The sequence below is a fragment of the Cryptotermes secundus genome, unplaced genomic scaffold, assembly GCF_002891405.2.
Source record: "Cryptotermes secundus unplaced genomic scaffold, Csec_1.0 scaffold304, whole genome shotgun sequence".
NCBI lineage: Eukaryota > Metazoa > Arthropoda > Insecta > Blattodea > Kalotermitidae > Cryptotermes > Cryptotermes secundus.
In genome coordinates this window covers 1225830-1252221 of record NW_019721521.1, presented here as the reverse complement: position 1 = coordinate 1252221, position 26392 = coordinate 1225830, and the positions used below count along the sequence as shown (strand labels likewise).

Sequence of the window (26392 nt, the reverse complement as noted above, 5' to 3'; positions counted from 1 at the left end):
ATGACAACGCTCCAGCTCATTCATCACACCTGATCCAGGGTTTCCTGGTCAAGCATGGCATTCCGCAGGTTCGCCAGGCTCCCTACTCTCCTGACATGGCTCCTTGTGATTTCTGGCTGTTCCCGAGATTGAAGACACTGCTAAAAGGCTGCCGCTTTGACAGCCATGAGGACATAATACAGAACGCGATGGCACAGCTGCATGCCATTCCAAAAGAAGCCTTCCAGAATTGCTTCCTGTGATGGAAGGACCGCTGGGCTAAGTGTGTGGAGTCACAAGGGGCCTACTTTGAAAGCGATTAGGTATTGTAACCACCCAGATACATAACTTTTTTTCCTGGCCCAAGGTCGGATACTTTTTGGACAGAGTAGTATATGGAGACCAATTTCTCAGCATGTGGCACATCATGACAAAGACAGCCAGTGCTTGTTCTGAGTTTTAGTGGAAACTTACTTTGGATGACACATTGAGGTTCTGTATAATACTGAGGCAACTTTTAATTATTTAGGCATGTCGGTTGTCACAATGTTAGACTATGGGGAAGTGAAAATCTGCATATTATTTAGGAATATATTCAAGAGATCTCTAAACTGAACATCTCTTGCACACTGTCAAAAACTAAGACTTTTGGATCCTTCTCTTCAGTGAGAAGAACATAACTGGTTCCATTTATCTCAACATATTGGACCAACACGTTTTTACAACCCAACATGATTATGGACCATGGGAAATGATATTCCATGATGGTGCAACCCCTCAACACTTTTGTAAACCTGTTGGTTAATTCCTGGACACTGTGCTCCCACAGAGATGGATCAGCCATGGGAGATTCATGCATTGGCTACTGCATTCCCCTGACTTTGCATACTTGGATTCTTTTGCTTTGGGGATATATAGAAAATATATACCCCCAATGCCAACAGACTTACCAGGGCTGAGAGACAGGATTTGGATGACTCTAGAATCTATGACCAGTAAAATGCTGTCAAGCATGTGAGAAGAAACTGATTACAAACTGCATTATTTTGTACCATACAAATAGCTCACATTGAGTATCTGTGAGTCACAAGCACTATAAACTCAGTTACCTAAACTTTTCATTCATTCTACGTTTGGTTTCATATCATTGTTCTCAGACAAACATACTTCAAAACTGGGACCGTCTTTTATAAACATCCTGTACTGTAGAGATTTGGTTGCAAAGAACTGTTAATAGCATCATTGGGCCAACTGTAATGCATTTTGTTCTGGAAATGTGTTTCTGAAACTGTGCTGTGTTTCTGTGTTTATGGGTGTGAAGTGTTGTTTTCTGACTTGTTCCATTCTGCTTACCAGGACCTGTAGTATGGATCTGTATCTGTTTGTCTGTGTTTCTATCCATCCATCCATCCATCTATCTGTCAGTCAGTCATGCAGTCAGCCTGTCTGTCTCTCCCTCTCTCTCCATTTGTCCATCCATCCATACAGTCATGCATCAGTGAACAACTTCCCATATCATTTGCATTCTTCAAGTCCCTTAAAAGTCCCATTTTCCCAAGTGCCTTCATACTTTGGTACTTAACTTGCAGGCTTCCCTTTGCAAATAATTTGTATAAGATTGATATGAATTCATGAAAACTGAATAGGAAAGCTGATTAAAGGTACTACCTCTGGTCTACCTACAAGGTTTGAGGGGAATCCTCACCCCTACCAAAAGTAGATGGCCTAAAACCTCATGCCCCTTCCGTAAGCAGGTATGAAATATAGACAACACACTTGATAACATCCATTGTTATGTGCTGTAGGTGAGTCTGGACTCAAGGGTGCGGGAGATTGTGAATCGCAATATGATTGACCCAACACCTCATACATTTGATGAGGCTCAACTCCAAATCTACACGCTCATGCACAGAGACTCATATCCTCGCTTTGTCAACTCATCACTCTTTAAGCAGTTGGCACAACTGAACAACAATGGTAACAATGGTGGTGGAGGTAGTGCGGCAGGAACACCTACTGCCACGCAAACTAGTGGGCGTAAGGAGAGTAATGCGTAATGTCATGGCACCACTGTGTGGACAAGGTGAGTTCTACCCTAGAAGGAAAGGAAAACCTTCCATTCAGAAGACAGTTATATATCAGCAATGCAGAACTCTCACAGTGTTGAAGATTCATTCTCAAGGATGCATGATGTTAGAAGCTCAAGGCATTTTGAAGGCAATATTGTATGTTAACACCATCTGTCCCACTGTGTTTCTTTGTATCAAAAACGCCATATATCAAAAGAATTTACAGTGAACATACACAGTCATTTTAGGCAGTGAACAAAGAATACCAAGACAGGCATAAATGCACAGCTTGAAAGTGGATGTGGATGAATTCCTGTAAACAAAACATACATGAAAATATCCCAGCATCCTCTGAATATGCCTCTTCAGCCACACTCAACAATATGCATTTCCAATCATGACGGAGACAGGAAGGTAGACTAGGTGAGCCAATGAAAGACAGTCCTCATAATATTGAGGGTCCTTTGTTGTAATAAAATGAATGAGATTCATTCCACAAGTGCTCTTTTGGCAATATAACTGATAGTATTGAACAAATCATATAGGAAGTGAACTTCCATGCCATTCCAAAAGAGTTGCACAATCTCTACAGTTATTATATGTTATTAGTTAATAATAATTTTATAAGTCAGAGCTGAATAAAAGGATATGTAAGTCAATGATTTTACAACCAACAAGAAAATGATAGAAACTTCAAACATGATAAGAAAATCACTCAGTGCCTCAAAACAGACGAATAAACCATCATAGCATTGATTCAGTATTAGTACTACATTCTCTAAATTACACTACCCAGTATTATTTCAAATTTACAACAAACTCTTAAATTAAAGGTACTGATGAACAACATATTTCATATTTTTACTGTACCACTTATATTCTGGACTTAAATTTTTATTCCTATTTATGGAGACAATTTTGAAAGGATATTAATAAATTTAGATTCTGGAAGTTGTCAAATATGTGTTTATGACACTGAATTGGAATTACATATTTTTCTGTAATGATAAATTAAATTTTAAAAACCTCTGCTTCTTTTGCATTTAATTTGATCATTTGTAGTATTCATGAGTTATTTTCTGTTAATATTGTTAAGGATGATTTACAGTTGTGTGTAAACTATCATACTTCCTCAAAAGAAACTAAATCAGTTTCAGAAATTTCTGTTGAAAAACATTGAAGTTAACTTAGTTCCAATCCACACAAATGTAAGAAACAAAAATTCCAGCAGCCATCCTCTAACCAGTTTTGAGAAGATACTGTGCCTGTATCAAGAAGGGGAAAATAGTCCATTCAACACAATTTGGTACGAGGGAATGATCAATTTAAAAGGAATCAGTTATTAGTAATTTCAGGTTAAAATGCTTATTATTTATGATTTGTTGTGCCAAAGCTTATTTTCATAAAGAGTACAATGCAAGAAGTACAATAATTAAGGGTATACATAAGCAGAAAAATTTTGTATTTTTCAGTGGTGGAATATATTGGAACACATTAATTGTTGCTCCTTTATTACTTTGTTATAAAATATCTTTATTTACGAGGAGCGTTCCATATATAATACCTCCTATTTTTTTTAAAGAAAACTACAACAGATACAGAAAGCATTATAATGCAGTTAAATAGAGCAGGATTTCAGCTACTTATAGTTATTTTTCCACATAATCACCACCATTGGTTATGCACTTTTGCCAGCGATGAACAAGAGCCTGTATGCCGTGCCCGTAAAAGTCTGCGCCAGCAGAGGCTAGCCACTTTCTTACAGCTGCAATGACAGCATCGTTGTCTGGAAAATGTTCCCCACGCAGTCCGTCTTTCATAGGCCCAAAGAGATGGAAGTCTGAAGGTGCTAAACCGGGGCTATAAGGTGGATGTGGTAGGGCAGTCCAGCCAAACTTTGCAATGTGCACGGTGGTCGCCAAACTGGTATGGGGTCTAGCATTATCGTGTTGCAAGCGAAAGGTTGTCTGCTTCTCTGGCACTCGGGAAATGCGGGCTTTCAGCTTAGTCAGCGTCATCTTGTAGCGTTCAGAATTGACAGTCTCACCAGGCTCCAGGAAATCCAAGAAAATCACACCCTGCCTATCGCAAAAGACCGTGCACATCACTTTCCCTGCCTATGGCTGTGTCTTGAACTTCTTTTTTCTTGGGGAATCTGGATGTCGCCACTCCATGGACTGCCTTTTGGATTCCGGCTCATACTGGTGACACCACGTCTCATCTCTGATGACGATGCTGTCCAGAAACTTGTCACCTTCAGCCTCAAACTGGTGCAACAGGTCCTGACAAACTTCAATTCGATGAGTTTTGTGGTCCTGTGTAAGCATCCGTGGAACACACCTGGATCAAACTTTGTGATAATCCAGCTTCCCCAACATCGTTTCCAATGCATTACAGCCGATATTAGGCCATGCACACAGTTCCCTGGTCGTTTTCTGCCAATCTGTACAGATAAGGCGCTGTTCATTGTGAGGAGTGGCATCTGAGCAGGGACGCCCAGGGCATGGCTTGTTGTGCACTTCACTTTCGCCACTGTTGAAACGCACTACCCACCACCTCAGTGTGCTGACATCCACTGTATTGTCTCTGTACACCTTTAGCAAGTGTCGATGGATGTCAGTGGGTACAATCTGTTCGGCAGTGAGGAATTCAATAACACATCTCTGTTTCATACGCACTTCTACGTCAGACACCATTTTTGTAGACTGCTCTGCTATCGCTGTCACACGACAACCAAACTAACAGTACATTGGCGGGAAGGTTCAAACTTTACTACAATACCACCAACATCCATCTCAGACATTATATATTAACACAAAAAAATAGGAGACATTATTTACAGAACACCCTTCGTATTTACATTTATCCTTTTCTTTTATTGCACATTTACTAACACTGTAGGTACATACAGTGTAAAAAATTATAAGCATTCTTCTGAGGGCTGTAATAATAGAATCCAGAATTTAAAGGAGAAAATTGTGTGGAAATTAAATTTTTATCATTCTACACATTGAAGATTGCCACCTTCTGGGATGTGGGATGTGATCTTCACACAAGATCTGCATGGAACCATATCCCAGAAGATGGCATTGTTCACAGTCACTGCTGTGGAAACCTCAAATTCTGCATGCTATACATTGTTCACTTTGTAGATAGTATGTCTGATACTCTGTCTTATTTTGAGAGGTTTGTGATGTAAATATTATCAGGAATGTGCCTAATCAATCTGAGTTTACGTACTCAGCCAGAAACAAATTACAGTTTCAATGAATGCTGGGACTTATCATTATTTGAAAGAATAATTTGTGCTTGTATTTTTTAAAATTCCAACAATATTGCATGTTTTGGCAAGATCGTATATTTCATGACTTTTTATTAATTGCTTCTAAATTTGAAATTCAGGTGATAAAGAAGCTCTAATTTTGAAAATTCTAAATGTAGAGCTTTTATGCTGCTGTACCTAAAGGACATATTGACCATTAATTAAAATGCATGCTACACCTGGCTTCATTTTCAGGATTAATCATTCACACTCACATACCACATCACATTTGGCTCTGCATAACCTTAACATTCATAAAATTAGTCTAGCCAGCCAACCAAGCAACAATTAATGAATGTGGATTATGAAAGTGGAGTTCATTTTGGTGCAACTCTGGATCTTATTTATGGATGTTCATAGATATTGATTTAGATACAGAGAACTACAAACGTGTATGTCACAAAATTATATTACCTTCAGTGCTAATCATACTGAAGCATAAAAATGAGTGAAAGACCTACAAGAACTGTGTCTCCAGGTTGTATGTCTCACCTTTCACAAAATTAAATTTTTAGCACCATCACATGAAAATGAAATGCAGGTCACATTCTTTTGCATGCAATTTGTGTTATTTTTTTCAGGATAAATAAGAACTTGTGGTTTAAGATTTAATTGGGTTATTTTGTTTCCATATTCTAAATATAGTCAGTGTTGCACTCAAATTTGGATACTCTATGAAGCTCACCACACTGTCACCAAGGACTCTGAATTAACTTCCACTGAATTACTGTTTAAAATGCATAATGAAATATTTACAGCAGTGTGGTACCAAGTTTTATATTAACACTGTTAATATATAATGAGCCGGGATAGCACAGTCAGTATACTGACTGGCTACTGGCTGGACAACTGAGGGGTTGGAGTTTGAGTCCCGGTGTGGTCAAGAATTTTCACTTCTCCATGTTGTTCAGACCGGGTCCAACCAACACCCTGTACAATGAGTACCAAGGGCTTTTTCCCCGGGGATAAAGTGGCCGGGCTGTGAAGCTGACCATTCACCTCCAACTAGTGCTGAGGGCACTCCCCTATACGCCTTCATGGCGTAGTACTTACTTAGTTAAGCACAGGGACAACTTTACTTTTACTATTAATATATATGTTTTTTCCTTGTCTGTTCATGTATTACAGCATACAGGTATTTAGAATCACAAATTATTAAATAAAGAATTTTATAATTTTAGTGTTTTTCATTAATGAACAAAGGAAAACATAATTGCTTGTAACAGCTACACAAATTGTATAGTGTCAAACTAAATTGTTCACTTGAATGATTTACATACAGTTAATCAGATATATGTAGGATATTATAGTGGTGGCTACTTTTGTGGCATTTACGAGGCATTGAAGCATATTAATAAAAATTAGGTATTTTTTAAACATTCGGTTAACAATCTAAAATTAACTTTTGTATTTTGGTATTTCTTTTAATTAAAAATTTACAATTTGTTGTATAATTTTCCCCCCTTTCTGTCTGATTCCTAAACTGCAGGAAAGAAAATGAAGATAATATTCTGGGAATTAGGCACAGAGAGTGAAGATTCACATTTAAAAACTAGAGGAATACAGAATTACAAAATTTGTAAAGGATTGGTTGTAGCCCTATTGTATATGTAATGCATTTTGTCAAGTACAGGGTCCTAGACTTTGCCTGTCTCCAAAGTCAATGGAAAAAGCAAATTGATGTAGAACTGAAGACAGAGAAATATGAGAAATAATAAATGAAAAAAACAAAAACAAAAACAAAAAACAAACAAACAAAAAAACAAAATCCTTCTCAAAATTGTAGGGTTGGGGATGATATTATGCACATATATGCAAGAATATTTTTAATTTTGATATGCAGTCCTGCGCTTAAAGAGTTGTATCTTTTAAATGTTATATGATTAACTTGTTTTTTCAATAATATATTTTGAAGTATGTGCCTTTCCGCGTCAGATCAATTCCACATTACCTGTGACTAAATACATAACCTGGAACAATCCGGGTAACACATTGAATTTACGTTTGATATTATAATTACTAAATATTAATTTGTATGACAGTTTTCCCTTATTTTACTAGCCCATGTTCATGGCATCATACAGCCCTTTCATTATATGTACATTCACAAGGTAAAAACACTGTTTTACTGTATTAGATAAATGTCAACAGAAAAACTGATAAATGGAGAAAACCTGTAATCTCTTTGCCGAATTTTCATAGTATATGGGATTCTGTTTTCATGAATGACCCTATGAGGCATCTGGTAAATTAATGCTGTTGCATTTTCGAGCATATCTGATGCATATGATTCTTTTTTTTTTTTTCATTTTATATGAAACATTTGAGTTTTAATTACATCATTGAGTAACTGAAGTTTGTTTTACATTTTCGCTTGAATTCAAGAAGAAATCTTGTAGAGCAGTACAGGCAAAAACATTCATTCCTTGTATTAAGATTAGCCTCCCCCAGATTCGTGCATGACTAGTTAAATATTACCGAACAGATCACAACACCATCATTAAATGAATTTGTTGACCTTGATAAATTACAATAAATATAATTTATCTCAATTTAATGATGGTTAATCAGAGAAATGTAATTAAAAATCTGAAAATAGACAAGCACATTATCAATGGGTACAAGTATTATCATCAACAATGATGTAAGGGAACCTATACTGCTGATCAAGCAAACAAGGTATTATTGTTGTGATGTAGAAACTGAACATTAGCTAACCTTATTAACTTCTTTAAATTTCTGCATTCAAATTTTCTGAATAATTTCCATTATGCTAGAAACAGCCATATTGTATACATTCATGGGTAGAGAGGCAGAAAACAGTACAATTATCATAACGTCAAATGGTACATTTAATGAATCAATACCAAATATCAGAATAACCACTGGACTTTTTCTGTATCAGTGTGGTACAATACACAAATAACATTATATTCCCTGAATATATTGATAAATGATGAACTCCTACTGCCAATAATTAACTGTATAAACAAAAAGTTTCACTTTCATATAGTGAAATGGCTACTGACTTTTAGGTTGAAGCTGAGGTGGAAAAGGGTGAAAGCAGCAGAAGTAATTGACCTCAGTCCAATCTGCTGAATTGATTTACCTGAAATGAAAAAGAAAGAAAAATCATTAAGTTACAATATTTCAGTCACCATTGGCAGACATTTTTAACTTAAATTCAGCATGTTGGCTCCTCTGAATGCCATCTAAGGGTTTTACCATAGTCGCAAGAAATCCATATGTGCTTACTCTTTGTGCTATTAGATGCTGAAATTGTAAAATTATTGGAAATATGACAGAAAATTGTACTGATATAAAATTGTTTAATACGGGATGATTTGAAATATATATTAACTACATGAGTTAATATTTATTTCAGTTTTATGAACTTGTATTTCTTTTTACATGACATGAACATCAGATAAACTTAAAACTTTACAGTGATTTTAAGTAACTTCTGAAAGACTTATAAATTGTGTTCAAAGCAGTGATTTAACAATGGTGTACCTTTCATGCACTGATCTTCTGGCAAGGGAGTAATGATACAGAAATTTATTTTCAGATGTCTAGTGCCATATTGGTTGAAACAGCATGAGAGAATTCAAAGTGACAGTTTTCAGTTAATGAACTCCTTTAAGATCAAAGCAGAAACATAATTAAGGTGACCGTTAGTTTTTGATGGTGAAAATAATTATAAAATTTGAAGTTTTGTCTCCCATAAACAAGTATTTCTCCTTTTCCAGATGTTCCTGACATTAGGAAGTTGCCTCCATCCCCATTCCCTTGAACCTGGCACCTTGCAAAATTACTGCACATCACGTTTTCTCTACAAATAACAGTTTCTAGGAGACAGCACCCTACGGTAAGAAAGTTCACAGTGACTTACAAGAGCTTCACAGACATGCACTGCCTGGCAAGATCTATCAAGATAGAAGTATTCTTCTTTCATTCATTCTTGTAAAGACAAGAATATTAGTAATAAACCTGCCATTTTGCATCCTTTTGTTATACCAAATTTGTATTCAGTTATGTTCACATCTTGAAATTGCTCTTAAATAATAAGTAGATTTACCTAGACTTTTCTTCTTTGATATAACGCCATTCACACTTAGTCTACTACATCATTCAAATGCTCAGAGAATGGCATTAAACATAATGGAGTGCACCATATTAAAAAAAGAAAGACACTTTATTTGACCATTCAGACTCCAGTACAATGTTTCTTAATTTTTTTAAATAAACACAGCAGAGTTAATGCATTATTTGGTCTGTTCTGTAAACACATTTGAATTTAAAAATTGGAGATCATTGCAATTGAGATTGGGAACAGTGAAATTCACAGATACCTTCACTGACATTATTTAATCTTAGTAACATTTATTTTCTATATCATTAGACTGATGCATAATCAGTTAAAATATATGACAACTTTTTTTATGGGTTAAACTGAATTCTTAGGGTTGATTTATTAAGTATCAGCAAATGAGTTGAATCTTCATTGTACAGATCATCAAGGAAAATTTGAATCCCACTGTTGATATACGAGTATTGCATGCAAAATACATCAAACCCACAAATAACAATAACGTATTTCTGAAATCTTTAAAGTCTGAGCTCCAGTTCCAGCTCTTTTGCTTGTTGGTCAGATCCATTCAAGGTCTCCAAGTTCTTCAACTTGAATAAGAGGCTGAAGTCTGAATGTTACATTGCAGAAAAGCAGTTACAATTTTAATTGACACATAAATGAATCCTCTAAAACTTTCAAAGCTGTGAATGCTAATTGCTTTATGTTCCACTCCTAAATACTCTCTTAAATAATCTGAACACACTATCAGAAACTATTCCAACAACACCATCTAACAAACTCACAAAAGAGTGCTGTTATGTAGTATGGGAAAATTCTAGATACCAGTGTTAGACATATCCCTTTCTTAGCTAGTCACTATTTTGATAGGCATTTTCATGTGTGCATAATATTTTATCTTCATGTATGAAAGCAGACATTTTCATATTCACAAGATGTAACATGTCTTCCCTACAGAATAACATATTTTAACTGTAGGAATTCCATTGTTTGCGAAGAAGAGTATGAATTATTTTTCTTAAAAGTTTGAAAAAAAGCGCACAATACAATTACATTATTAATGAATGTTTAATGTTGCTGTTATTCATGTTTTGTGTAATCATATTACCTGAAAATTTGTCAGCTGTTTGGTTGATCAGTAATGGGATACTATATTATAATTGTTCTTGAAGAATGGAATCCAGTTTCAACAAATAAAATGTGTTGGCTATTTTACATTTCATTGTCAAGTCTGCAAATGTTAAATTGTACTATATACTATGGGCAGAAGGTCCTTTAGTAGGCAAGCACCACGTTTCTTCTATAAGTACTACTTACTGCCATTAAAATATTAATGTTTTGTTCATATCAGTGCTAGAGTGGAAATGATGATCATAAGCAATATTTGATCTTGTACATTTGAATGTTTTGGGTCCAGCATAACATGAGGAGAATGATTGTACATGCTGTCCCTATTTAATATCCTGACAGTTCGTTCTGATTTACAGCTTTTACTTCCATTTAAATACAGACTGCCCTTGAAAGCTGAAAGCCAGCAGTAAAGTAACTAAGAGGAGGAAAATCTGTGCCATCATATTGTATAAACCAGTGTATCAACATGGGAGATAATTTTCCTTTAAAGGTCCCATTTTTATAGGAATACAATTATTCATGTTTTAAATATCATGATTGGTACTTTATCTTGCTTTTAAGTCAGGTTTTTTTTTTCAAAATAAACCTCTGAAGCTACAGATATATCCCTGTATAGTAGAGCTCTTTATTTCTCAATAGCATAACTGTATAAATATTTCAGGTAATTCAAGTGTACCACTGTGAATGTGGAGAAAACAAACTTCAGAAAGGATTTAATTTTCATAAAATATAATTACTTAATCTGAGGAATGCACCAGCTTAAAATAAAGAGGAGAAATTATATGTGATAAATATTATCATAGATGTGCATCTTAACCCCCCCCCACACACACACACACAGACACACAAAAAGAAGCTCCTGAATGCAAAATAATTTCTTCTGAATGTATGGAATATGCAGTAGAGTTTTAAAAATCATTAAAACTGTGTTTTAAGGCATTTACCATTTCTTCTTAAAATTAATGTTTATATTTTCATATTTTCTGTTTACCTGTTCAGGACATCAACACCCATACATATTCAAAATGAAGAAAACTCACTTAACAATTAAACTACTGGAGCAATACACAGACAAACTGATTCCTGGCATTTCATAACATTTATTCCCCCTAAACTGAAAAATAAATTTTTTCACAGACATATCTTCCAAGGAGCCGAGATAGCGTTGTTGGTATATGGGTTGGACAGCTGAGGGGTTGAAGTTTGAGTCCCGGTAGGGTCAAGAATTTTCTCTCCTCCACGTCAACCAGACTGACTCTGGGGTTCAACCAACCTCCTAATCAATGGGTACTGGGGGCTCTTTCCCTGGGGGTAAAGCAGCCAGGGCGTGAAGCTAACAACTCACCCCCAGCTAGTGCTGAGATCAATAAAATTTGAATCTATACATCCCTCCCTCCCATACATCTTCATGGCATAGTGTTTAATTAGTTAAACACAGGGACAAATTTACCTTTAATATTTTCCATATATTATGCATATGAGAAGAAACTGACTTGAAAACATGCTAGAGTTCCAGTTGATATGAAGGATATACAATATGCCCTAGTTTTCTTCACTAATACTGATGTGGAGTAACTAGTACACTTCTAACATAATATCTTAACACAAGGATTTTTTCATATGACAAATGATATGATAAATGTAATTTTCATGTTGAACTCATAAGATTGTTAAAGGTCCACTGTTTATCCACCATGTGCAGAAAAGTAGGGCATTTACTACTCTTGCTTTTAAAGAATTTTAATTGATTAGTTCATAATAATACAACAAACAAGGAGAACCAAGAACTCAGATCATAGTAAACATAATCTTTAACTGTCATGAAACATGAATTGCGTTATCAGCTTGGGATGTTCAGAGCTCTTGATTCCAAAACTGAATTCTTTGATCAGATTCACTGCTTGCTTGCAACTTCACCCAGCATTTTGATCCTAATGTTACCTCTCAGTCTTGTTAGCCAAGCCTTGTTGTTTTCTTTTTTAAAAGTGTGATTCTTAGAGCCTAACTTTGAAATCTGCAACATAGTTTGCAATCTGCCATATTGATAAGCATAGAAAAGGACCTGCTGTGCTGTAGGTAATACTGTTCTTTTCATGACATTTTTATATTTCATGGATCCCATGCATAATTTGCAGGCAACTACAAGTCAATGTATGGTCGCCGAGGGTATGATATTACATGAACAAAACACTACTTCCTTTCTGTGGGCCTTACATGGTACAACTGCATAAATAGATTAAGAGCACTTGATTGTCATACATTCAGAATGGCCATGATGATGGAATGTAATTTGAGTTGTTTGTATGTTTTTCAGTCCACACTGTGTAATATAAAGTTTTACTGATAGTCATGATATAATTGCATGAAAAGATACAGAAAAAAAGTATATGTGAAATCATTGACTGAAGACCTGTTTAATATTTGGTTTGTATACTTAAGTATATTCTTTTCTAGTCAAAAACTTGGAACAAAGCCTAGTCACTATTGTGAAATGATGTTTTATTAGAGTATATTTGAAACTGCACATGAATGCAGTGTATTTAGTTAATACTTACAAGTTCCTGAATTCATATTTTTATATACATTTAATTCATTGTACTAATTTATGTAATACTTTCAACAGTGTACTCAAAGCAAAATATAAATCACAACATTTTGCTTTCACAGACCACCAGCTCATTGCTGGATTCTGACAGACTGTGGATGTTCACAACGATATCTCTAGTCAATATCTCATTTCTTTAATACCCTCCTTGGTTTGGTTTCACTCTTTATGGAAGAGGAAACATGTTCTGGGAGATGTTACTGTGGCTGTAGTGGTGTAACTATAATATAGTTAGAACCTTGTAGTTCCAAATCTTGCACTTGCCTCATGTACCTAAAAATCACACATTTTTGACTACAAAATAACTAGTTCTGACACAACAGGCCTTTTCAATTCCTAACAAGATGTTGCCAAATTTTATATGGGCAGCTAATCATTCCCTCTACATACTTTAAACACTGATATTTATTAAAATAATATTTGACCAAGTCTCATAATAAAGACCAATAATTACATAGATGGATGGTTCACATTTTTAATAAAACTCTTTGTTAGCAGAAGAGTGATAGGGATTTACCTCTGTAATATGTACATAATATTTGTATACACAAAGCAGTGTAAGAATGGAATCGAAAGAGTGTATCCTATACTTTAACCAAGGACTGGAAATTGAATGGATTGTACCAAAAACTTACGTGAAGTGAATATGTGGTATAGTTTATGTTGAAACAAGAGAGTAGCCATGTCTTTCCATAAAATATGTTTTGTGACGGGTACTACAGTTGACTTTTCGTAAAATGTATCATGTTATTGAAACAAGTGATGGCAGAGTGTTTTGGAGGAGGTGTGTCAAAGACAATCGCAAAGGCAATCTCTCTATTTATAAACATTTCCCTTGACTGGTTTCAAGGCAAGTGAGTACAGTATTTTCACAGCTAAAAGATAACAGACAAGCATTTAAGTTCAAGACGTGAATTTTATGTGTTCTAAAAATCTCACTATTCTTTTTTCCTTTCAATTCCCTTCCCTTCCCCTCCCTTGTTCTCAAAGCACAAAAACCAGAAATTTTCTCCTTGAATATAAAAGTGTAAAGTTTGTGTTTGTGATGTGTCCAGGCAAGCGTGCAGCTTGTTCGGTGCAGAACAGATGCTGACTGTGTTTTTCTCTACCAATAAGTGTGTGCAGTGCGATAACTTATTTGTTTTTCACCAGCATTATAAACAATTTTTTTTTTATTTTCCTGTGTGCTAAAATTATTATTTTCAGATAATTTGTTATTCATGAAAGTGGTGGTTGATAAATTGTGGATTATTTCTTACTTTATCTGTAACAAATGTGAATTAGATAATAATATACAAACATTCAGAATCATGATTGCGTTACTTATTTTGTATTACAATGTTTGATATGTGACCCTTTCTTTTCTGGTATATACAAACTAAAGTGTCTCATTATGAATGATATGACAACCTACTTCTAGGACCATACAATAGATTTCATTTCAGGGGAAGGCCTGAAGGAATTCATAGATATAAAAATATCTAAAACATGCTCATATCAATTATAAATTAATATAAATCTAGCCTTCATTCATCATTTCATTACCCAGCTTATCCATTCATTACCAGGAATATATATTTCACAGACGTGTATTTTGATTAGGGAACCCTACCTATAGTAAGCTGAACACAGTGGCTGCGCAATCTAAGGCATGAAATGTCTTCACTTGCTTGAACACTTGGATCATGGGTTTGAATCCTACTCAAGGCATGGATATCTGTTTGTGTTTACTCTGTGTTTGTGTTAGGTAACAGCCTTGCGATAGGCTGATCCCCAATTCAAGGAGTCCTACCGACTGTCTAAGATTAAGAAACTGAAGTGAAATGGGTGTTTCACAGATGCCCCATGCTCCAAGTGGGAGTACAGGAATGGAAGAAGAAGAAAAAGACCTATAGCGAAAACCATAATGATTTTAAAGAATGATGTTGCATTTGTTTTGTTACAAGTATGGGTGTTAGTTTATAAATACAAATTGCAAAATGAAGAAGAATTTCACTGAGACCTTTTATTTTTATTTACACCTATTTTAATTATATCTTCAATAGCTTTAATTATATAGCTTCAATAAACTTCAGGTTAAATATAACTATCAGATAACAGATTATGTTATTATGTCAGCAATCGTATGAAGTCAAAACTTATTTTTCATTAGACAAAAGTATTATTCTATTGCAGCAAGCCATGCCAGGCCAAACCTGCTGAGAGGGGATAGCTATGAGTAGCCCTCAACCAGAACCATGACAGGATAGCCACCAATATTACTTGTCTTTTGTTGTTACTCATTCCAATACCAAATACAAATTCCTCAATGTCAAAAAATAATAAAAATGGGCTTAGTCCCAGCAGTTCCTAAGGCTGCACTATCCCTGTAATGATGGCTTGGTTTTTGGTAGGTGAAAACCCAGTTGGATAATTTTAAAATCACTGATGAAGAAATAGAACATTACCTCAAAACTTCTAATGTCATTATAAGCCTTAGAATAGCAGAGGCACTAGGAATCTTCTGTGTGCTAATATACTGAGTGCTCCAAGAATAAGTTAACTCATTAGCACCTTCTACACTAAAATACATTAGAAATGTCTTCATTTCTTGCTGAATTTGCAAAAATTGTTCAAAAAGAGATCCTCCATGTTCAATATAAACCTCACAATGTGTGATACTGTTCTATAGATTGAGCAGCAGGTTGAAATCTGAACATTTCTGTTAATATAAGAGAATATTTTGGGTTAACTGACTTTTTGACCACTCTGTATATGAACTACCATATTTACGAATGTATAGGCCGCACATTTTTAGCCAAAAATTCAAGAGGAAAACTGGGGTGCGGCTTATATTCGAAATATTCGAAATCACACTTCATTTAAAAAAAATTATATTCATAATTAGTAATACAGGATGTTCTACTCCTGAAATAATATTCCAAGAAAATTATTTTTTCTATAATTTCTGTCTGAAAATTGTGCTGCGGCCTATACATGCACGTGGCCTATACATGCGTAAATACGGTATTCTAGGACTCATCCAACTCTACCTGATGGGTGCAGGAGCCTCTCTTCCCATAGTAAAGCAAAAGGAGCATGAGGCATATCAGTCACCTTCATGCAATGTTCAGGTCAAGAAAGAGCCTGAAAGAAACACCAACAATTATACAAACAGTTTTATGTATTTCTCAATTTTTAAAATTAGATGCTTCTCTATAATAAATTAGTTTTCATATTTCATTCACAAATGCAGTGTATTCTGTTCTCTATATTAAAAAATGCAGACATTTAATACTGTTTGTTTGCCCATTTCAATAAAACATCATATACAACTGAGCAATGATTTGATTTATTACAAACAACAAAAACCTAGGATCAGTTGAACTGAGTTCATGACAGAATGTCGTTAACTACCGATTCTGACAGCTATGTATTGTTGATCTATCAGCTGAGGTGCCCAAAATCTTGAACCTACTGTCATCTCATCTGAATACTATTCTCTGTGATTAACATCAAGTTTCTCTATTTAAATATCATGAGATTTATCAACAACCTTTTCAGATTATGGGTACTGTTTATAAATTGCAACATATATGGGCTGTCAAGCAGTAATTTTTTCATGATACCAGCAAAATGCCAAGTCAGAAATGAAACCTCAACTAAGAAGCAAGGTTATAATAATATGTCTCATCATCCAGTTTCACACTGCAGATGTGAATGGAAACCAAAGCATTTTAATCATCATAAATTTCACAGTAACTGCTCTTGTACTAAACTAGGGCCTCCACAGACAGAAGCTGGCATCTAAGTGCCTGAGCTATGGAACAGCCTTCACCAAACTACACATGAAATCTATTTTTGAAATTAGCACTGTATATAGCATTAAACTTGTTTACTTAAGATTAATATCCATAATTTCTAATTTCAGAATTATATATTCTTATATTTTAACTTAATCTTTGCAAAGTATTATTGTAATGCATTAACAACATATAGAGTGTTCTTTAAAATTACATCATAATTAATAATTATCAAAAAGACATGAAACTACATAATTAAAGGTCTCTCAGAAGACAGCACAGGAATTTGAAAACCATCTCAAACATACACAGAATCTCATATAAGTGTCACACATATTGGCATCACTGTGGCTTCATAAATAGTTCTGCAGCTAATTTACATTCATTTGCAGGAAGGAGATGAATATGCTTACATGTTTAAATGCACACTGGAGAATCTAGTGACTTTGGCTGCCAAGAAAGGAAAGGAATAAATTTCTTTAGGGATTAATTGGTTTTTGGACTTTATCCATCATCTGAAAGAACACAATATAATGGAAACTGGATATTTCTATCTTCAAGTGAGGGAGACGTCAGAAGCTACACCGTATAATCTTATTAATACCATGAATTAAGTGCCACACCAATCAGTATTTGTTGAAATGGATGTGCTGCCACATGGTTAAGCTGGCAGAATATGGTTGTCCCATAAACTCCATGTATTTCTTCTACTAGATCATATTCCAACACAAGGTAAAAGCTATGTGTAAAGGTAAAGAGCAAAGTTGTTCATGCACTTAATTAATTAAGAACCACGCAATGAAGATGTATAGAGGAATGGAGGTGTAGCTCTACCACCATAGACCTTGGCTGTAGATGGAGGTGAGTGCTCAGCTTCCTGCACAGCCACTTCAGCCCCTGGTACCCATTGCATAGGAGGCTGGGTGGCCCTAATATATGGTCTGGAGACTGCAGGAAAGAGGAAAAGCTCTTGCCGCTATCAAACCACAATACCTCAGCCATCCAGCCCATACCCCATTGCTATACCAACTAAGCCATCCCATCTTTTTAATCAGTGTGTAGTCTGAGTAAATTTGCTACGTATTTTCCTTATATCAAACATTAAAGACCTTAAGATGTGTGAATGAGAAATGTTTTATCTAATTCTTTAAGATTTGTTATCAAACGTGTTAATTGTGGTTGTTGGGGCAGGAAATTATTAATAATATAGGAAGTACTAGTAGATTCAAAAGTGTTCTGACAATGGTTTATAACACTCAGAATTACTGGGTTCTTGGGCTTCAGCCATCATCCGGTATTCTAAAAAACTAGAGAACACAAAGTTTTGGAAACTTTGTAGTCAGGTGAGGCACTATGCTACAAGCTGGAAGGTTGCGGGTTCAAGTCCCGATGAGGTTGTTTTTCAATTTACCTCATCCTTCCAGCCACAATACGGTCCTGGGGTTGACTCAGCCTCTAACAGAAATGAGTGCCATAAATCTTCCTGGGTTAAAGGTCGGCCGGCGTGTAAGGCTGACAACTTTTAATGCCATCTGTGATCCAGTTGTCTAGAGAAAATTTGGGAGCCTCGATGTCTCACAACCCTATGGGTCTTCACAGTCCGTTACATGGATAGTTTTACTGTTTTTACCTTCAAACATTGAAATTTATCTATTTCTAGCACTCATTTCTGTAACATATAGCATCCAGTCTGCTCCTGAGGGTAATCCACCCTGCTATTTAAATGCCAGGCATTCTTTCAGGAGGCTACAGTAGCTGGGCCAGGAAGCTCTACGTTCGGCTCCATGCAGTGCCAAGGTTAAGAATGTGTGCAGCTGTACCTCCTCTCCCCTATACATCTTCATTTTGTGGTGCTAATTAAACACAGGACAACTTTGTATGTTTTATTTTTTTTTATTTATAGTGGGGTGGGACTAAGTCCCTTATACTGTGGCCACTTCTGGCCTATTGTACCAGCCCCAGATGAGAGGTGAGGGTGATTGAATGGTGGAATGAAGATTGGCAGGGAAACCGAAGTACTCGGAGAAAATCTGCCCCAGCGCCACTTTGTCCACCACAAAGCCCACTTGACCAGACCCGGGATCGAACCTGGGCCGCCGCGGTGGGACTAACCGCTTGAGCTATGGCGCGGCCCTGAATGTTTTACTTACACCTTTACAAGGTTATAATGTTAAAAAAAAGAAGACTTTATCTCTGTTTTGTTTTGTTGAGTTCAAACCATTTTCAACTCTTTATTATATGCTCTTACTTTCCTTTATGTACACATGATGCACACGAGAGACCACAACTGAATATTTACAAATTATAAATCACTCCGTCCGATGTGACCTGTAAGTTTTTTACTACGTAAAAACTTAACACCCTTACATGTTTCGGTCTCTGTGGACCATCTTCAGAGGNCTGGACCAGTGATTGAGGCTAGCTCTTTCTAAGGGACCCAACTGAATAGGTGTTTTCCTTCGCCTGAGGACGGAAACAGATCCAGTTTCCGAAACGTCGTGTTTTTATTCGTTATCTTAAAAACCAGGACGATGGATAAAGTCCAAAATCCCAACATATCAGTACATACTTTGTGTGTAAACAAATTATGTGATAGTGGTTTCCTATTTGTAGTGATGTTTGCCCTCTGAAGATGGTCCACAGAGACCGAAACATGTAAGGGTGTTAAGTTTTTACGTAGTAAAAAACTTACAGGTCACATTGGACGGAGTGATTTATAATTTGTAATTGTTATTGTGACGGACCAGAATGAAACAAATCAAACTGAATATTTACACTTTTACATCCATACAGGAGGAGCCGGGATTGCGCAGTCAGTATAGCAGTTGGCTTTGGGCCGGACGACCAAGGGATTGGAGTTCGAGTCCCGGTAGGCGCAGGAATTTTCACCTCTTCCTGTCATCCAGACCGACTCTGGGTTCCACCCATCCTCCTATCCAATGGGTAACGGGGGCTCTTTCCCCGGAGTTAAAGCGCCTGGGGCGTGAAACTGACCACTCACTTTCAACTAGTGAGGAGCTCAAGAAAATGTGGATCTGTACATCAACTCCCCCATACGTCTCCATGGCGTAGTGCTTAATTAGTTAAACACAGTGACAACTTCACCTTATTTTACCTTTTACGTCCATGCAGGTGATCCGTGGCACTTCAACACGCTCCGTGACTTTTTTTTCACAATCTCAGTCACATTTGAGAGAAAATAACGTATGTCCAAATGGGATGATCCGTGGAGTGCCCAGCCACTACCCGAGTCCAATTCTTTGGCATTTCCATTACCACAGGTAATTCTGTCTCGTCTAGGATCAGCACTCACAGATTTATTTAGCTCTTAACATTGACAAAATATTACAAATATAATTACGCTATTTTCAATATGTAGAATGTATGTTCAGACACAGAGTTGTACATAACCTTTATGCAAAATTCATATATTCGACTTCTTGGCATCTGAATATTCTGTGCCGTTCTGTGCTGCCAATCTTTGATTTATATTTGCATGACGTCAACTGCACATATGAAACCCATTCATAAAATTATAGATAACTTATTTCTCGTAAATACATCCACAAATGAGAATATATGTTTTTCACCGTGGAGTTTCTGCGGGTTAATTAAATCGTGAGTTGTTCAGTGCTTGTACACGAGCGAGAATTTGTTCTGGGTGTTCTAGGTCGTTCTAAGTGATGCAGGACGTGATGTACCTGTACGATATATCGAAAATCTCGAATTTAAAAGTGGAGAAATGGCTGCGGCGAAATGACGGATGAGAAGCGCTAATCTTCAAATTGTGCCAGCTACTTACCAAAGTATGAATAAAATACAAAAAATTGGAAGTTCACGGCAATTCTCGGTCTGTATACACATGCGATACGTGAAAGATTACACATATTTTTAAAGGCATAATTAAATAATGTTTGTGCCTTGCAGCTCCTATCTCGTCTTTGGAATGGTCCACAGGCAGTTTCTGGAAACACGACAGAGAAGAAAGTTAAAGAAATTCTGCAACAGCAGTTTCCACGGGCAAAGACAATTGATGTTGTTGACATATCAGGTATATGAATTTAATTATACAACACAGGAAGATGGAAGGGAAACATACGTTTTGTACAGGTTATCGCCGACGTTGTGTTTATGCTCGCCTTAGGGAACTATATTTTGAACGCACGTTTGCCACTTCATACATAATTTTCAGAACGTGTGATGAGCTTGAAGTGGATTTTATTAATGCCATTACATCACATAGTGAAACATACTCTTCAAGCTAGAAGGTTGAAGGATGAAATTCCTCTTGGAATGTAATGATCTGTGACATCAGATTACACAGCTTCCTATGCCAGAAAACAGTAAATCTTCATAGTCACTGCCATGAGAACCACAAATTTCACAACTTTGTGACATTTGCTTTTCACCATTTCCCTTGGCCCCTGGAGGCCAGTGGTACGATTGTGCCTTAAAATCAGCTTTAATGGCTTACTTTTATCCCTCTTGACTCATCATTTTGCCCATTGTATTATCCTGTTCACTGTACCCTAACCCTACTTTTGCATTCACTTCATTGTTAGACAACATTTTTTGTATGTAGAAGACTGCAGTAATTAAAAGCACACAGAAACATTTTTATAATATTAGAAAAAGTTGATTTTATAGAGAAGGATGGGAATAGGTCAGGTTTGGGCAGCTATTTTTGTTGGCCTGTTATTTCACCAACTTAGGTAAGCTTTACAGACCACACCTCTTTATGGATGTAAAAGTGTGAATATTCAGTTCAGGTCTTAAATGTGTATATAAAGAAAATGAAAGGTATATAATAAATATGATTTGAAAATGGTTTAAACTCAATAAAACAAAATAGAGACCACATGTGTTCTTTATCTTAACATTATAACCTTGTGAAGGTGTAGGTAAAACATACAAAGTTGTCCGTGTGTTTAATTAGCACCACATAATGAAGATGTAAGGGGGAGAGGAGGTATGGCTGCACACATTCTTAACTTTGGCACTATGTGGATCTGTCCCAGATACTATAGCTTCCTGAAAGAATGCCTGGCATTTGATTAAGAGGGTGGATCAGCCCCAGGGTCAGTCTGGATGCTGTATATTACAATGTACCAGCATTTTGGAGATTAGTGTTTGGTAGAGATGAGTACTAGAAATAGGTAAACTTCAGTGTTTGCTGTGGTTAAGTTTCATTCATAGTACATTCTCTAGTGATGTAGATGTGTCCTTTAGAATTCAGGCTTTTCACTGTTCCTGGACTTCTGCACCTCTGATATTATTCTTGTTCATTATTTGTCTGTTCAACTTACTTTGCAGGTGGCTGTGGGGCAATGTTTGAGATTATCATTGAGACGGCAGAGTTCAAAGGCTTGAGCATGGTTAAACAGCACCGGATGATCAATGAGGTAAAGATTAGACATTCCTTGTCGGAACTAACATGACTTTCTTCTGAGAAAAGTGCACACATAAATGATAGTTTGAAGGTACATGAGATTTCCTGTTATTCTTTGTAGATTACATATTGCATACTCTTCTGTGTAGATAGCTGCAGTATTACAGTATTAATTGAATCAACATATTTGATAGTCATGCTATATTACTGTTTGTTTTTAGGTGCATTTTCAACCCTTCTGCGTGTCTGTAAACATGACACAAAAATCTGGTGAATTAATTAAAAAAAAAATTGGTATTTGGGGATTTTAGCAAAATTTATCAACATATTCCAATCTTGACAAAAATCAGAGACTAATATTGGAAACATTACATGAAAACTTCTGGATGTGGGAACCTCCCACAGTCTGACAACAACTCCCACATTCTAACGGACAACAAACAACTCTAACGGTCTAAGAGACAACAGACAACTCCCACAGCGTAACAGCCAGTGCACATATTCCAAGCGTGAAGACCATCACTAGCGGCACACTGGTCGACAGCCTCTTCGCCGAATTCCCAGACCTCACCCACTCAGCCAGAGTGCAGCGTGAAGTGCGCCACAACACTATCCATCACATCAGGACTGTACCTGGCCCACTAGTCACCTGCCGACCACACTGATTGGAACTGGACTGGCTTGCTATCGCCAAAGCTGAGTTCGAGGCCATGTTTTGGGACAGCGCAGCTCACCACTCTGAGAGTTCCTGGTCTTCTGCACTGCACATCGTGACCAAGAAGGACAACGGTTGGCGTCCCTGTGGAAACTACAGAGTGTTAAATGCGTGGACTGGTGCTCCTGTTACACTGTGGGAGTTGTCTGTTGTCTGTTAGAATGTGGTTAGTTGTTGTCAGACTGTGGGAGGTTCCCACATGGAATTGCAGAATGACTCTTCCCTTTCTCATCTTAGCTACGTTTTTTTTCCCTGTAAACAATTTCAAGAGGATGGATGTTAGCGTGTCATTTATAATTGCTTCTCCAGAACATGCCTGTTAATTATATACAGTATACTTTTTAATCTTGCAGTCTTATTGTGAAGCGTATGAGAAAGCTCTTTGTGTCATTTATGTACAATTACCATAACAAATTAATTTTTTCTTCCACAGGCACTAAAAGAAGAAATCAAAGATATGCATGGATTACGTATTCATACATCTGTTCCTCCAGTAGAGTTATAAATTTGTAATTTCCAAAGTACAAGAAAATAATGTTTTAAGTAACATGTATTTAGAAGGTTTGTATAGTTACTTTTAAGGTATCCTTGATACATGTAATAAAATATTGTATGGAATTTATAACAGTTGCTGCAGAAATATACACTATTATTAAAAACAACTGGTTTTGTTTAATTTTGTAAAAATTGTCTCTTTGAATAGAGGCTTATACATAAATTTTTAGTACTGGTAGTGTATATGTATGTGTGTGTGTGCTTCCTTGTGTGAGAGAGTGTGAGTGTGTGCATAATGAGTTACAGTCATTTGTATGAGGTGGGTTGTTTAGTATTTATAACATTGGTTTTCTTCTGTATTTTTCCCTTTGTTTGTTCATACATTTTGATTATAAATATTTCAAGTTTTTGGAATTCATGTATGGTAGTTTGGTGATGTGAGTAGAGAGCATTCGATTTTATGTTAACATGGAAAACAGAAATTATAATTTTTGACAAGTGACATCACATATTGAACATACTGAAACCATGGAGCTTGTGCCACATGGTTGCTTACATTCTTGACTGAGTTTCTTTAATTTTTTGTTTCGTATGTCATTAATTAATTTAGAAATTAATGTGATATTACTCATTAAGTAATTGTGTTTTTTGTATGGAAAAAATTTCTTTAACTGCTTATGTAAAGTAATTGCTTTATTATAATTATGTACAGCAAATCTGATAAGAAATGAATTAGTCTCGTGTTGAACCCGCATTAAGTGAAAACATTGATTTAGTGTTAGAAAAGCTGTTCCTCCTAGGATTCATTAAATAGGTGTTTCAATGTAGTATCTTTTAAGGCAGTTAAAAGTACTACAGAAACAAACAGCATTTTACTCCCCATATTGCTGAGCAAGCTGGCTCAAGCTGTGATACTTCCGCTTTATATGTGGAAGGTGCACAATTCAGATCTTGGCTGGGGCACTGAGTATCCTGATTTGAGGTTTTCATGGTCTTTCTCAGTCCATCCAGGTAGATGCCAAGATAGTATCCTACCACTTGCATGCACTTTCAGATTCATTATTCACTATCATCTGGTCAGTCAATGTACAAATTCTCAATTATGGTGTCCTAAAATAAATCACAAAAATACTTCCCATTCAGAATTACTGGGGTTTTGGACTTTGTCCATTTTCCGGTATCGTAATAAACTAGAAAGCACAATGTTTCAGAAAGGGGATCTGTATCTTGTCACCTCACCTGAGCACAAAAACAGACAAAGTTTCCAAAATGTTCCATAGGTTTTTAGAATGGTGGATGATGAATGAATCTCAAAATTCATTCTGAGTAATTCTGAGTATTATACACCGCTGGCAGAACCATTTACAGTCTACCAATACTTCCCATATTACTAATAATTTCCTTCCCCCACAACCACAATTAACACATGTGATGCCATTCTTGAAAGGTTAGTTTAAGTATATCCTGTTCATGCATTTTTAAGGTCTTCTTTGTATATAGTAGGGGGGCACGTGGTAGCGTAGTGGTTGAGTCACTATGCTACAAGCCGAATGGGCGCGGGTTCAAGTCTCGATGAGGTCATTGGATTTTTTCAATTGACCTAATCCTTCTGGCCGCACTATGGCCCTGGGGTTCACTCAGCCTCTGACAGAAATGAGTACCAGGAATTAAATAATTTTCCTGGGGAGTAAAGCGTGATTGGCGCGTAAACAACCTTACCGCCATCTTTGAGCCAATTGTCTAGATAATGTGGGATGCCCAACGTCTCACAACCCTATGGGCCTTCACGGCCTGTTACAGGGATAGCTTTACTTTTTTGTATAAAGTAACATTTTATCTAAGGAAAAGTATTATTTCCCCTCCTACCTTATATGTGAATGCTAGGAAGCATTGGGTGAAACAGAGATCTGAAAAGTACAGTGTTTATGCTTTACTGTGTGAAACATAAGGTCTTATGTGTCTGGTTATCAAAATCTTACTCAGCCCTGTAACATTTTTTGTTCTCTATATGCCATAATTAGGCCAGAGCTTGTGCATGCAGGAATCTCCTTTGCTCATTTGTGCAATACACATTTACCAATAAAGTATCATTTTTATAACTTCCATTTGCATAGATCTAAAGCTGTTAATGAAGTACTGTTGTTTTTGGCAATGAGTTTAGTAATACAGCATTAGTTAGAGCTCCAGAACTTCCACAATTCTTGATCAAACAATTTGAACAAAATCTGCCTGTGGGAAACAGCACAGACAATTTTATTAACCCCAAATTTGAATGTTAAGAGGCAACATCAGCCTGGACCTTCATGTGATTGGGCAGACATATGGACTTGAATTCACCATGTTACTTTCCATGCTTTACTTCATTTAAAGAACACTGAAAAGCAAAACCATATTAAGAACATATGCATCAGTTTGCCTCTTCACACTACAGGTAAAGTAAAAGGCAAAGTTGTCTTTGTGCTTCACTAATTAAGCAATTTGCCATGAAGATCATGCATATAGGGGAATATATATACAGATCCACATACATGTATTTCTGACCTCAGCACTTGTTTGAGGTAAGTGGTCAAGTTCACACCATCACCATTCTACCCCCCAAGGAAAGAGCTCCAGGTATCCATATGATAGGAAGCTGGGTGGGCCCCAGAATCAGTCTGGATGACATGGAGGGGAGAAAACTCTTACCCCTACTGGGATTTGAACTCTGACCTCTAGCTGTCCAGCCCATAGCTGGTTGCTATACTGACTGTGCTATCCTGGTTCCCTCCTTATACTACAATTCAGTTAAAATAGTTTGGTCAAAGGAAGTTCTGAA

General features: G+C 36.4%; 2 protein-coding genes and 1 long non-coding RNA gene across 7 annotated transcripts in view; 2 read left to right on the top strand and 1 right to left on the bottom strand.

Moving 5' to 3' along the window:
• Positions 1-9257, top strand: part of LOC111875437 (regulator of G-protein signaling 20) — a 300561-nt gene extending 291304 nt beyond the window's left edge. For 2 of the 3 annotated variants that reach the window (XM_033755812.1, XM_033755813.1), the window contains one exon: positions 1785-3670. In XM_033755812.1, the coding sequence (XP_033611703.1) occupies positions 1785-2036 (252 nt within the window). In that variant the 3' untranslated portion in view covers positions 2037-3670. Of the gene's footprint in view, positions 1-1784; positions 3671-9119 lie in introns of those variants that run through there. The other variant, XM_033755811.1, reaches the window with a different exon arrangement.
• Positions 6385-20174, bottom strand: LOC117283184. 2 transcript variants are annotated; one of them, XR_004514198.1, is made up of 3 exons: positions 20094-20174; positions 16229-16322; positions 6385-8479 (listed from the first exon to the last, which is right to left on the bottom strand). It is a non-coding gene; the product is annotated as an uncharacterized LOC117283184 (long non-coding RNA). The 2 variants fall into 2 exon arrangements; XR_004514199.1 differs by lacking the exon at positions 20094-20174 and adding an exon at positions 19754-19890.
• Positions 20170-23744, top strand: LOC111875438 (bolA-like protein 3). 2 transcript variants are annotated; one of them, XM_033755816.1, is made up of 4 exons: positions 20170-20259; positions 20906-21029; positions 22292-22380; positions 23516-23744. In XM_033755816.1, the coding sequence occupies exons 1-4, from the start codon at positions 20185-20187 to the stop codon at positions 23585-23587; spliced, it is 360 nt and encodes a 119-aa protein (XP_033611707.1). In that variant the 5' UTR covers positions 20170-20184; the 3' UTR covers positions 23588-23744. The 2 variants fall into 2 exon arrangements, with proteins under 2 accessions (XP_033611707.1, XP_023727455.1); XM_023871687.2 differs by lacking the exon at positions 20170-20259 and adding an exon at positions 20647-20828.
• The last annotated feature ends 2648 nt before the right edge of the window (positions 23745-26392 follow it).